General features: G+C 42.3%; 1 protein-coding gene across 1 annotated transcript in view; it reads left to right on the plus strand.

Annotated features, from left to right (window-relative positions):
* Positions 1-7619: 7619 nt before the first annotated feature.
* The window catches only part of Atr (ATR serine/threonine kinase), an 88208-nt gene continuing 81829 nt past the window's right edge, over positions 7620-13998 (plus strand). The window contains exons 1-4 of the mRNA XM_032909981.1: positions 7620-7752; positions 10105-10196; positions 11165-11314; positions 13058-13935. Coding sequence (XP_032765872.1) covers positions 7694-7752; positions 10105-10196; positions 11165-11314; positions 13058-13935 — 1179 coding nt within the window. The 5' untranslated portion in view covers positions 7620-7693. The remainder of the gene's footprint in view (positions 7753-10104; positions 10197-11164; positions 11315-13057; positions 13936-13998) is intronic.

The following is a 13998-nucleotide window of genomic DNA, read 5'->3' on the forward strand; positions in this document are numbered from 1 at the left end:
ACATTTCTCTTCCCAAATACTCCTATTTCCAAGTTATTGTTGTTTTAAAAGTTTTTATTCATTCTTTGTGAGTTTCACATCATGCATCCCAGTCCCACTCATCTCTCCACCTCCTCATATCTGCCCTTGCAACCTCCCCACCAAACACACACACACACACACACACACACACACACACACACACACACACACAGAGTCTTGTCACGGAAGCTGTAGTATGTCACAATGTGTCTCTCAGTTACTCTGTCCACACATGTCCACTTGCAAATGTTCATTGCAGTGAGTCATTGGTCTGGTTATTATTGTTTTTATCTAGACTCTACACACCAGAGGAAAAAAACACACAATATTTGTCTTTTCTGAGTCTGGTTATTTGGTTTAACATAATGATCTCCAGCCCCACCCGACTCCCTGCGCATATCATTATTTTGTTCATCTTTATGATTGAATAATAATTCACTGTGTATACAGACCACATCGCCTTTGTCCACTCATCTGTTGATGGGCACCAAGTCTAACCACGATGCATTCTGAAGGAAACCAGGAAGCATGATGTAAACATCTTGAGTTTATTTGGCTTTTTTTTTTTTGCAGAATAAAGTAGAAAGAAATAGAAGTGAAGAGGACAATATTCAGTTTAACAACATTCAGTTTAGTTCTGGATTTATCTTGATTTTCTTTTTTTTAAAACATCATTTAGAGGAGAAAAAGAATAATGTCAGAAATAAGACAGAGAAGGAAACAAACCTCCGTCCCTTCTGTTCGATCCTTTCCTCTCCTGTTAGGGGTGCCGGGTGTATAACAATTAGCTAAGCCTTTGGGAATGTGAAAATTCGTGACTAAAATTCAAAGCACAGTCTAGCTTGTGGAGTGGAACTGGAACCGAACAGCTGTCCTAGAGAGAAGTAAGCAGCGGTGGGGAACAGAGCCACGCACGTTAGCTGAAACAGATGGCAAGTTATCCGAGAAAATGGATGTGCAGCAGGGCACGCGCTCCGCAGACACCCTTCACCGTTTACACATGGACTTATACAAGCATCAAAGCGACAGCACCTCAAGGCCCTAGACGGCTGGTAACAAGAACACAGGCGCATGGCCCGCCCCTCTCTTACACTGCCTTTCCGGAAAGCCAAAAGTAGTATTTTCCACATTTACCTGTGACTGAAAAGAATATGTAAACTCTGAACTTCCTTTCTGACTTCTCTTTACTCTGAGCCTCCGGACGTTTCCAGAAATCTGCTTTACAGGGCTCTCCAGGTGGTTGTGATGCGTGCTCAAAGTTCAGAGCTTTTCCTGCTTCATCAGCTTCGAGGATACCGGGTACTTGGAAGTATTTTGAAAACAGTAAGAAATAATTATTCTAATCATTACCATTATATTTTATACACCCTCGGGGTCATATCTGAAACCTTTTCGATTTCAGTGACAGTAATTTGTTACCTATACAGAAAGCTCCCACATGTGTGGGTAGTCTTTGTCCTTTATGAATTGCTTCCAAACGTTGTTGTGTTTTGTGTTTGTGTGTGTGTGTGTGTGTGTGTGTGTGTGTGTGTGTGTACAACTCTTGTAGAAATGAAAAGACAAATGACTTTACTGAGTAGATTCGATCTGGGTTGCAATGGGTGTTTTCCAAGTCTCTACTAAATGAGGTGGGTCCACTCCTGCAGTCAGGCTCTAGAGAGTCATTTGTTTTCCTCCATAAAGTTTCAGAACGATGGTTTATACTTAGAGTGTTCATTACTTGAGACTGTACCCAGCCAACAACAACAAGACATGTTCTCCCTTGTAACTTTCACCCATGTATGACAATATTCAATAAATAGCCACCCTACTGAAGAAGGGAATGGATTAATCAGATTTGAATTTTGCAAAGGCTGTATTCTATGGAGTAGAACAACTCCAGATAATAATAATAATAATCACATCAACACTGATTTAAAACATCAGCTACGGAGGCCTGGTGATAGCATCGGAGAGCTTATTAACTACACACGAGGCCTCGCACTCTGTAGCCAGCATCACAAAAAGTAAAAATACACCAATAGCAGAATTAACTCATAGACTGGGTACAGAAGCTTTTGAAACTGTTTACATCCATCTCATTTAGGATTTACTAAAGTATATTCCCTTTATACTGTGCATTATACAACGAAATCCTGACAGAAGACAGGAAATGAAGAAAAACAAGTAATGTTAACAATGTGTTGTGACAGGACTTGAGCTGGCAGTTTCTGCAGCCTCGAGACATCAAGTCACAAAAGTCTCAATGGGGTCGTGGTGCCACCTAGCGGTCATTTTGATAGTACCGTATCTCTAATGGGGACAATTCTATACAAAGACTAATGAAAACCTTCAGGTTGGTTGGTACCTTTTGTTCACTCCCCTAGGTCACAAAGCTTAGACGTTAGCAGGGACTTGGATACACCACACCGAACTCTCTGCTTTAACGCTTCACAACTTCACCCACACTTTCTCTCCAAACTTCATCTCCCCACAGGACGAGACAAGCATGCATGAGGCCCTAGGTTCTGTCCTCAGCACCACAAAAAGAAAAGGACACAAATTACTGAATGAGTTTGTGTACTAAGGCAGTGTACATTTAAGTATAGAAGGTAATTTCTAAAATGGTTTACATCGCTTTTATCACTTAAGATTTATATTTTACAATTTATATTATGTATCGTAGGATGTAGCACTGAATATACATGATTAATAAAAACCGTACATAAAGACAAATACTTCCCGGACATAGCGACATACAACTGTAATCCCCATATTCAGGGGACGGGGTAGTAGAGCCATTGCAAGTAAAAAATTAAGACATATATTTAAATTTTTTCAACAATACTACTAACCTAAAAAAAAAAAAAAAAAGCTGGGCTCCCCAAGCTAGGCAGGGTCCCACCTACACAGACTCGCCTTGAACTCCTGCTCCTCCAGCCTCTGCCTCCAAAGACTGGGATTGCAGACCTGCACCAATACACCCTAGAACGCTTGTGAAGTAGTTTAGTCAAGGCGTGATGATCAGCCAAGAGCAGAAATGTGTGCTGAGATCCGACAGGAAATCCGTGGGTCTGATAGTTCAGAAATAGAATTCTAGAAATGCAAAACCGAAGCAATCGAAGATAAATTGATATCACGTCTGGGATTTCATTTAAAATTATCCAACTGGGGAAAGAGGGCGTAGGGAGGGTGATCATAAGGCTGGGGTGCAGTTCAGTAGAACACGTGCACAAGGTCCCTGGTCAGATGCCCAACTGGGAACAGTGGGGACAGAGATTTGACCACACGAAAGAACTGTTGGGTGGTAGACATAAGGCGATTCTGGATTTTGACCTACCTTTGTTCTGTTGGTGTTAGTACAGATCTGTAAGCCCAGTCTTTGGGAGGTGACTGAGGGGGAGCTCAAGGCTAGTCTAAGCACATCAGATCTAGTCTGGCCCATCTCCCCTCCCTACAGGCTTGTTTTGTTTTGCTTTCTTGTTTTAAAAAGAAGCAAAACAAAAATAACATTCAAGGTAGAAAAAAAATCCAGGAAGGAGATAAGACAGACGAAATAAAACCTGGAGAGCTTGCAGGGAACGGGTAGCGAGTGAGCTCCTGAGTGCTTACCTGAAGGAGTTATCTGAGGTTTCAGAAGGAATAGGGTTACCCAAGAATAAAAGGGGGCAATGAAGACCCCTGATGCCTTGGGGTTAGGGAGGGAGGAAAAGAGAGGGAGAAACCCCAGGGAGGAGCCTAAGGAAGATGACAAAGGAAACACTGCTAAAATATGGGCCAATAAGCCAAAGAACGCATTCCAGGGAGGCGGTGATCTAAACGGGCAAGATGTGTAAGAGAGAAACAGGCTGACCCGTCCTTTGGATTTAGCCATCTGAAAGCCATGAGAGGACCCGGAAGAAAGGCACTCAGGTGAATGTCTTTAAGTGGAAGCTTTATTAAGACAGTTATTAACTACACAAGCAATAGATCTGGGATCTGAGGGAAGAGACTTCAGTCCCCACCATACAAAGCCAAGCCAGTGTCCATTCTTAAGGTTTCTAAGGGAGGGTGTGACCTCCCTTAGAGGAAGCAGGCTTAGTTAATAGATGACCTGTGCTACGGGACATGGATGACAGGAGTCAAGGAGACACTGGATAGGGCAATGGGCTGGTTAATGTGTGACATTAGTCAAGCCTTCTTGACCCCTGGGGAGCAATGAGGTGATGAGATGAGGACATTGCTTTCTATGGGTGCTGTGAGGAGAGAAGCATGCAGGCTTGTGAGACTCCTTGTGGTAGCTAGGTGAGCCTGTCAGTTCCTTATAGCAGCTTTGAAAGGAGAGAAAGATTACAGGGGGCGGAGGGGGGTGGTGGTGGCCCAGTCTGTGGGTCTGCTTCCAAGATCATCTGGAAGGTCTGTCAAGGTGTCTGTCAAGGGCCTGAGTCTTAGTTGCCGTTCTATTGCTGGAAAAGAGACACTAGGACCAAGGCAACCTAGAGATTAACAGTTTATTGTGCTTATAGTTTCAGAGGGTTAGGATCCGTGATTACTACGGCAGAGACCATGGCAGCAGGCAGGCAGGCAGGCAGGCATGGTGCCGGAGCAGCAACTGAGTGCTTACATCTTGATCCACAAGCATGGGGAGAAAGAAGAGAGAATGGGACAGGAGGTGGGGGGGTGGGGAAGGAAGAGGGAGAAAGAACTAATTGGGAATAGTGGGCTTTTAAAACCTAAAAGTCCACCTGCCCCCAGTGGACACTCCTCCAACAATCCTTCCCAAACAGTTCCATCAACTGGGGGCACCAAGCATTCAAATATATGAGCCTTTGGGGGTTATTCTTATTCAAACCACACCATGAGTCTGAGCTTCAGCACTACATAAACTAAATATCGAGGCATATGCCTGCAATCCCAGCACCCAGAAGGTGATCAGCCTCAGCTACACAGTGAGCTCAAGGCCAGCCTGGACTATGGGGGACCCAATCTCAATAAGCAAAAATAACAGCAGAAAAAGAGAAGCCATTGGTAATTCTGGGGAGAATTAAGGCAGGGGCAGAGGGGCAGAGTAAAATAAACACTGGGTTAGGACTAAATGGGAAATGAAAAATAGGTTCAGCCTTATGAAGAAATTCTTCCACAGAGTTTGGCAGAGAAAGACTGGAGTCCTTGGAGAGAAGATTGACACTGCTCACTTATTGACATATCACTAAAGCTGTCAATGTGGCTGCCAGCTTCCTTTTCTTCTGATTCGCACCTTCCTCCAAATTCAAGTGTAGCTTTGACTAGCTCTTGCTGTTGTTTGACTATGCCTCACCATGCAGCCGAAGACATTATGCTTGGTTATCATGCTGCCTCTTCCTCTAAGGTCCTAGAATTATAGTCATATCCTCAAAGGGAGCTTGTTGTCACTCTGTGGAGGTCAGTGCCTCCCCACAACTTACTGAAGTGTGTCCTTGTGACACTGGGTCATCATGTTGTCATTCACGATTGTGTTGGATCGCATTCACAGGACATATGTAGACTGCCCAGGGTGGCCCACCAATGGCACTGGGAGGAGAGGGGTCTGATATTGGAATTTAAGGTGAAAAATAAATAATTGTTTGAAAAATTACTTTTTGGATTAGATTGCCAGAGCTTTGTTGTTTGGGGTCCTGCACTTTAGAATTGCAGCACTACTCAATGAATTGCACACTGGGTTGTTTTCTGTTTTTGTTTTGTTTTGTTTTTTGAGACAGGGTTCCCCTGTATCCCAGGCTACCCTCAAGTTCATTGTAGAGATAAGGATGGCCTCGAACTCTTGATCCTTCTGCCTCTATACCCAAAGTAAGGGGATTGGCACGTGCAACTGTGCCTGGCTTTATTTTTTTAAATGTAGTTTGCACAGTACTACAGGTCCTCTGCCCGGAGCCCCATGTGCTAGGTTAGTGCTCTTCCACTGGGAGGTGCCTCGGCTCTGTCATCGTTGTAATCTTTCTCAATATGATTTAAACATCGTTAGCTTTTCTTGCTTTTTAGCTGATACGTTGCTTGTCATAGTTGACTGTCCTATGTTAGGTTTCTATTGCTGTGATAGGACACCATGACGGAATGTGACCTGGGGAGGAAAGGGTTTATTTCAGCTCACAAGCCCCTCATCACACTGCATCACGGAAGGAAGCCATGAAGGAACCCAAGGCAGAAACCTACAGGCAAACGCAGAGGCCATGGAGGGGTGCTACTTACTAGCTCGCTCTTCATGGCGTTTGAAAAGGTTTCAGGGGGTTGGGGATTTAGCTCAGTGGTAGAGCGCTTGCCTAGAAAGCGCAAGGCACTGGGTTGGTCCCCTAGCTCCAGAAAAAAAAAAAAAAAAAAAAAGAAAAAAAGGTTTCAGGGCCTCCAGGCCCAGGGCAGCATCACCCACAGTGGGCTGAAGCCTCCTACATCAATGACCAAAGCACGAAAAAGGTACTGCAGGCTTACCCCCAGTACCACAGGCTTACCCACAAGCCAATCTGGTTGGGGCATTTTCTCTATTGAGGTTCCTTCTTCCCAACAGACTGCAGCTTGTGTCACGTTGACATAAAACTAGCCAACACAGTGACTTACAAGTTAAACTTTAAAAGACCTACACATGCCATTCAATAGGGGTACACATCTGTAATTCCAGCATTCCAGAGGATGAGGAATGGGAGCCAAGGATCCATAGGAGATTCTGACTTAAGAACGAACGGAGGAAGAAGAGAAAAAGAAAGGAGGGAAGTGGGAATGGGGCAAGGAAAATAAATGACATTTTCTTGTCTGACTCTGACACCTTTTAACCTTTGGTGTACTCTTAGGAGATGAGATGAATAAATAAAAATAGAAAAAGGATTAAGTATTTTCCTGAGTTTATATACCTTCTAGCAAGTGCAATGATAGTTTTTTTTTTTTTCAGGGTTTATAACTCCCAATCCCTTTTCTTCTAACATTTAACAATTCATTCAAAAATATTTACTAAACATAAACTATGCACCAGGGACTGTTTTAGTTCTTAGGTTGCCAGCAATGAGCAAAATAAGCAAGCCCTTCCTTTCAAAACACACCCTCAATACCATTAGGTTCTACGTGCTATACAGATAAAAAAAAAAAAAAATTGAAGAGGGGGAAAGAATGAGTTTATGTTGCTGGTGTGTATAAGACTTGTGTCATTTCTGCAAGCATACCTGAAGGAAAAGGGCCAAAAGGGATGGGTGTTCAAAAGTACAGCAGGTTCCAATCCCGCAGTCAGGAGCGCATCTGGTTGCCATTCCACCATTTTTTAATTTTATTTTTGGAGGGTGTATCAGTACTCTTGTGTCCGAAACAGCAAATGTAAGCATTACTGCATGGCCTTACCTAGTTAAATACGTCATTCTGACAGTGAAATATCTAACTTTGTTGAGTCGTCAAGTCCCTCTCCAATCCACATCCTGGAGTACTGATTCGTTGAGCAACCAAGTTTGAGCAAAGATACCCGCGGAGGGTTCACGCACTCCCGTAGGAGGAAAAGTAGGCGGGTACCGTCCGCTGTTGGCTCCGCCCCTGTCTCCTCCGAGATTTTTTCCCCCAGGTACCGATAGCAACTAAACAGCGGCTTCCGGGAGGAGTTTTGGACCTCGCGGGCCCCCGTCGACGCTCCGCCTTCTCCTCCCGGCGCGACTGTAGAGAAGCCCGGCACTGGCGGCGGCTGTTTTGAGAGCCGCTCGGTGTCACCATGGGTGACCACGGGCTGGAGCTGGCGTCCATGATTCCCGCCCTGCGGGAGTTGGGCAGGTAGGGCCACGCGTCGTCGCCAGCCTCGAGACACCGTGTCTCCTCAGCCCGCGCCGCGGCCTGTGGGCGCTGCTCCCTCACAGTGGCAGTTGGTCGGAGAGCGGTCGCGACCCACGTGAGGGGGATGCCCGGGCAGCGCCTGCTGCGCTCGCGGGGACTTGCCCACGCGAGCGTCTTTCTGCTTGACCTCGAGAAGGGTCTCTTCTGGTCATTTCACCACACTCATTTGTTTCTCGAAAACCTTCCCTGGGTCCTGGGCCTTGGTGGCTGTTGGCTGAATTACTTGGCTTAGGTTTTGTTTCAAAATCACGGCCCGAAAGCGTCGATGTTTCTTCTCGAAGAAAGGCCTTGCTTTGGCCAGCTCGTTACTTTGACCAGCCCGTTACTTTAGTCGGAAATCCCAGGGACTGGTCACAGGTCCACAGACTAACGTGCTCAGCATTACCCAAACTAAAACTTGAGATGATATACATCTACATCTGCAAATGTCTCTTTTGGGCCTTACGTAGCGTCGCACGCCGCCTTTAAAACCAGAATTTGGGTAGCAGAGGTAGGGGAACCTCGAGGCCAGCCAGAACTAAATAACCCGGTTCCAATCTGAAAAGTTAGTGCTTGCCACGCCCCTTCTTCTTTTGTAAGTTTCCCTAGATCTGGAGACCAGGGCTGCAGCTGAGTTCTCAACTAAAATCATCTGTTCTCCTGTAAACTGGAAAGTTTGCACGGAGAGTCAGTGCTGACCTTAAGTCTTCTGAGATGTCTGCTTCCTTTTATTTTCGCACTGCAGCGGTGTTCATCTCTTCCCGCTGGCCATACCAAAACCCAAAAACCTAAATTAGAGAATAAATGAAAAGACCACATTTGTGCTGTCTGAATTTCTTTTTACTTTGCACGAATGTGGCAAAAAAGACTTTGTGGGGGCAAGAGTAATTAAAAATTTGAATTTAGTAATCTCAGTTTTTCTAAAAGCATATGAGTTAAAGTGGAGATTTTGGGAAAGTGATAATACACATTTTGTCATCACTGAAATTCTGGAAGGCAGGGACCGACACCTGAGGTTGTTCCTTGACCTTAACTGAAGCACCATGGCACAAGTACCTGTGTTCATACGAACATGTACACATGAACTTATATGTATACCTCACGCACATTCAGACTTTTTAAAAATAATTAAAAATGTAAGAGTTTAACAGCAGTTTATATATTAAAAGCTTATATAACTCGACCATCGTTTGATGAGAAAAATAAATAAGGAAATTAGGCAGATTTTTCTCCAGAGAGAATATAAAATGGCTAATAAGCAAAGGAAAAGATGGGTATTTGATATGATTAATAATGTGAGACAAATCCAAACCACAAGGAAGTTGGCGTGATGACTTGGGAGGACAAGGCAAGAGGCTCACTGAGTTTGAGGACAGTTTGGGCTACCAAGGTGTTAGAAGGGGCTGTATAATGAGATCTTGTCTCAACCCTCCTCAAAAACAGAACCAGGAGATTCCATTTCAGACCATTACAATAGCTATTGTATATGTAAAGCAAGCGGCAAGTATATGGGGAAATTGGAACCCGTAGTACATTGTTAGTGTAGGTGTAAAGTAGTATAATAGTCATTGTGAAGTGGAATGAAGGTGCCGCACCAAGGAGGATGGGGTAAACAGTTACTCTAACCCCACAACTCTTTTTACTATATACTCAAAAGAATTTAAAACCGGGATTTGAACATATATTTTTACACTTTGGCTCATCATAGCATTGTTATTCCCAATAGCTCAATGGCGGAAGCTAATGTTCACCAACAGATAAGTAGACATAACCCTTCCAAATGTAGCATGAACATAGAAAGTATTATTCAGTGTGATAGGGACAGATTCTAACGTGCCACAGCTAAACCAGTGCTTTTCAACCTGTGGCTCAAGAACCCCTATCTTCAAAAATATATACATTATGATTCATAACAGTAGCAAAATTATAATTATGAAGTAGTAATGAGAATAATTTTATAGTTGGGGAGTCACCAAGATAGGAGGAACGCTTTTTGCTGGTTTAGTTTGTAGAGACAGAAACTCTCTAAATAGCTTATGCTGGCCTAGAATTGCAAGCCTTCCACCTCAGCTTCCAGCTAGAGGTATGTGCCACCATGCCTCCTAATAAAACATTTTTATTCTAATTTATTTATCGAGAGGGAGGGTCACACACATCACAGTTCATGTGGAGGTCATGGGATCTCTCTTTCCACTACATCAGTTCTGAGGGTGGAACTAAGGTCAGACTTGGAGCATGTGCCTTTACCTGCTAAGCCATCTTGCTAGAGGCTCCCACTGTGTCTCTTTTAACACACTTTACTTTGTATTTCAGTGCTACTCCAGAGGAATATAATACTGTTGTGCGGAAACCAAGACAAATTCTCTGCCAATTCATTGACCGAATACTTACAGATGTAAATGTTGGTAAGAGGGAATTATTTCTTCCATGAACTTCAGTGCTTTTCCATGTAACATCGTACTATCATTTTTCCTCTAGGCAATTTTAGTCAGAGTTAGTTTTTGTTATAGGTAGTCATTTCGAGCAGGTTGTTACTCAGTATTGCTTATTACTTAAGACATACTATAATTTAGATCTTAAAATCAAGTGTGTGTTCCTGTTAATAATCATGATTCTCTACTGGCTTCCTAGAATTCTTTAATGTGTTAGCTGTAAAACGTGTCTGAGTCCAATCATACGGATGTTATTAATGACTTGTACCAGTGGTGAAAACACAGCAAATACAAAAAGCGAAATTTGGTACCAACATATTTTGAGATTTACTAAAATTATTTAAACTTTGTTATTTTCAAGTCTACAAAGTTATAGGTTGCTAAAAAGATAGCAAAGGGTTATGAACATTTGTAAGCCATGGCTTCATTTGGTTCTATGAACACTTGTAAGCTGGGGCTTCATCTAGTTCTCCCTCTGTTTTGGCCACTTGCTTATTCCCTCAATCAATTCCTTATCCAGCTATTCCTTCATGGTATCTTTCCAGAATTGTTTCATTTTATCCTGTGATTGCTGCAAATCTCACAGCAGATCTGTTGAGCTTCCTGGTCCAGCCAATCTAGCTAAACTTGGTGAAGTCTAGGTTCAGTGAGATATCTTGTCTCAATAAGTAAGGTAGACACCCAACATTGACCTCTGACTTTCGCATCCATGTATATACACACACACACACACACACACACACACACACACACACGGACATGTACATAGACATATACCATACACATACAAAAATAATGCTAGATAAGATCATAGGACATCTCCATATATCAGTTTAACATGAGTACTCCGCTGGACAAAGTTTTGATTACCAAAATCTAGTTTCTTAACAAGAGCTCTATAATTAGTTAGGACTTAATTAAAAGAATCTTTTATCTCTTAGTTGCTCTCGAACTTGTAAAGAAAACTGACGCTCAGCCGACCTCTGTGATGTTACTTGATTTTATCCAGCACATCATGAAGTCTTCTCCACTTATGTTTGTAAATGTGAATGGAAGCCAGGGCCAAAATGAGGCCAAAGACAGTTGTATTGGTAAGTGCTGTTATTTTATCCAGGTAAGGCCTGGAACTCAGATCTGCCTGCCTGCCCCCTGGTGCTGGGGTTAAAGGCATAGGCTGACGTGCCATCTTTAGCTGCTCTCTTTCTTTAACAGTGTTACTGGAACATTGTCTCTAATTACTGCAAAGTTTGTTTAGACATTCTATTCAGAAACTACTTTCACCCAGCATGGTAGTACACACACTTAATCCCAGTGCTCAGTGGTGAAGGCAGGAAGATCTTTGAGTTGGATGCCATCCTGGTCTATAGAGCAAGTTTCAAGTTGATAAGGGCTACACGGAGGAAAAACTTTCTTTAAAAACCAAACCAAACCAAACTTACTATATTGCCTTTTAATAAAAATTTGTTTCCTGTATGTTAAAGCCTTTTTCTAGGCTTTTACCTTATTGTTACTACCCCATTAATCTGCCCCTCCCTGCTTTCTGATTTTTCTCATAAAGGGATGCAGAGCAAACATTTTCCCATATAATGAAATATTTTAAAATTTGCTAATAGTATCTGCTTTAATACTGTAGCCTTCAAAAAGTGTTCTGGAGGCTGGAGAGATGGCTTAGCTGTTAAGAGCACCCACTGCTCTTCCAGAGGTCCTGAGTTCAAATCATAGCCACCACATGGTGGCTCACAACCAATGTGATTTGATGCTCTCTTCTGGTGTCTCTGAAAACAGCTATAATGTACTCATATACATAAAATAAATAATTCTTTTTTAAAAAGTTTTCCGATTCCTCCTGGCTACCTAGGACTAGCTTTTTTGCTGCTGATTTATATGTTCTTATTATTGATGTTCTGTCTTTCTTCTGTCATAAGTTCTTAAATTATACTACAATTACATTTTCAGTTTTTGTTATATTTTATAAAGTATGGACTACAACCCACAATGGGTTATGAAATTAATTTGAAGCTAGTAACATTTAAAGTGAGCTGGGCATGGTGTCACACGCCTTTAATCCCAGCACTTGGGAGGCAGAGGCAGGTAGATCTCTCTACAAATGAGTTCCAGGATAGCGAAAGCTGTATTGAGAGACTTTGTCTCAAACAAATATGTAGAGAGACTCTCTCTTGCATGAATGAGTGAATGAATGAATGAATGAATGAATGAATGAATGACATGTCCATATGGATAGGGGACTGAATTTAGCACCTTACATGTAGTACAAAAGTGATCTTTACACTAAACCATACCTCCAGCTCAACATTCACTAACTTTTCCTTGAAGGAAGCCGACTGTTCTGGCTTGCACATCTAATAATCCCTAGCGCTCGAGAGGTGAGAATAGAAGGATCATTGAGAGTTTAAAGTCATCCTTGGCCACATAGCAATTTTAAGACCAGCCTGGGCTACATGGGATATTGTTTCATAAAAGGAAAATATGATTTTTGTTGAAGGGGTAATACTAGCTACTGTTTGTTGGATATTTATTATGTTTTTGGAACTATACTGATCTCACATATGTTACATCGCTTGATCATTACAGTAGCCAGTAACATAGCTATTATTCTGCAGCTTCAGAGATGTGAAGTTGACATAACTAGTAGATAGTAAGCTAAAACCAATTTTTAACTCCAAAATTGATATTCTGAAGTACAGCCTTTCTGTCATGTAGGAAATGTAGACTGTTCTCTTAGTGAAATTTGTACTTTAAAAATCAATCACCAAACATTTAGAAAATTCACACATATACTTATTCATTTAATATGTTTTCTGTTTGTTTCAAAGAATTCAGTCATTGGATCATTACAAGACTTTTACGGATTGCAGCAACTCCATCCTGCCACATGCTACACAAGAAAATATGTGAAGTTATCTGCTCATTATTATTTCTTTTTAAAAGCAAGAATCCTGCTATTTTTGGGGTACTCACAAGAGAATTACTTTATCTTTTTGAAGACTTGATTTACCTCCACAAAAGAAATGCAGTGGGTGATGTTATGGAATGGCCAGTGGTTGTCAGTCGATTTTTAAGCCGATTGGATGAACACATGGGATGTTTACAGCCAGCTCCTTTGCAGTTCATGAACATGCAAAATGTAGAATTTATTGAAGTCACTTTATTAATGGTTCTTATTCATATTGTTCCAACTGTGTTTTTTAGACGACAAGAATTGTTACTGTGGCAGATTGGCTGTGCTCTGCTAGAGCATGGTAGTCCCAAGATCAGATCTTTAGCAATTAGCCTTTTAACTGAGCTCTTTGAGCTGGGAGGATTACCAGCACAGCCAGCCAGCACCTTTTTCAGCCTATTTTTGGAGTTGCTACAACACCTTATAGGCATGGATGCTGACCAACTGAAATTGTATGAAGAGCCATTGTCAAAGCTGGTAAAAACACTGTTCCCCTTTGAAGCTGAGGCTTATAGAAATATTGAACCTGTTTACTTAAATGTGCTGCTGGAAAAACTCCGCGTCATGTTTGAAGATCGCGTGCTCATGCGGCTCAAGTCTGATTTGCTGAAAGCAGCTCTGTGCCATTTACTGCAGTATTTCCTCACGTTTGTGCCAGCAGGGTATGAGTCGGCGTTACAGGTCAGGAAGGTTTATGTGACTGATATTTGTAGAGCTCTTGTAGATGTCCTCGGAGTTCAGACACATGTGGGGGTAAGTATTAAGATTACACATTATTTTGTTCATTTAAGCGTGTGTATATGTATAGGATGTGTT

Source organism: Rattus rattus, chromosome 8 (genome assembly GCF_011064425.1).
Source record: "Rattus rattus isolate New Zealand chromosome 8, Rrattus_CSIRO_v1, whole genome shotgun sequence".
In the NCBI taxonomy this organism is placed as follows: Eukaryota; Metazoa; Chordata; class Mammalia; order Rodentia; family Muridae; genus Rattus; species Rattus rattus.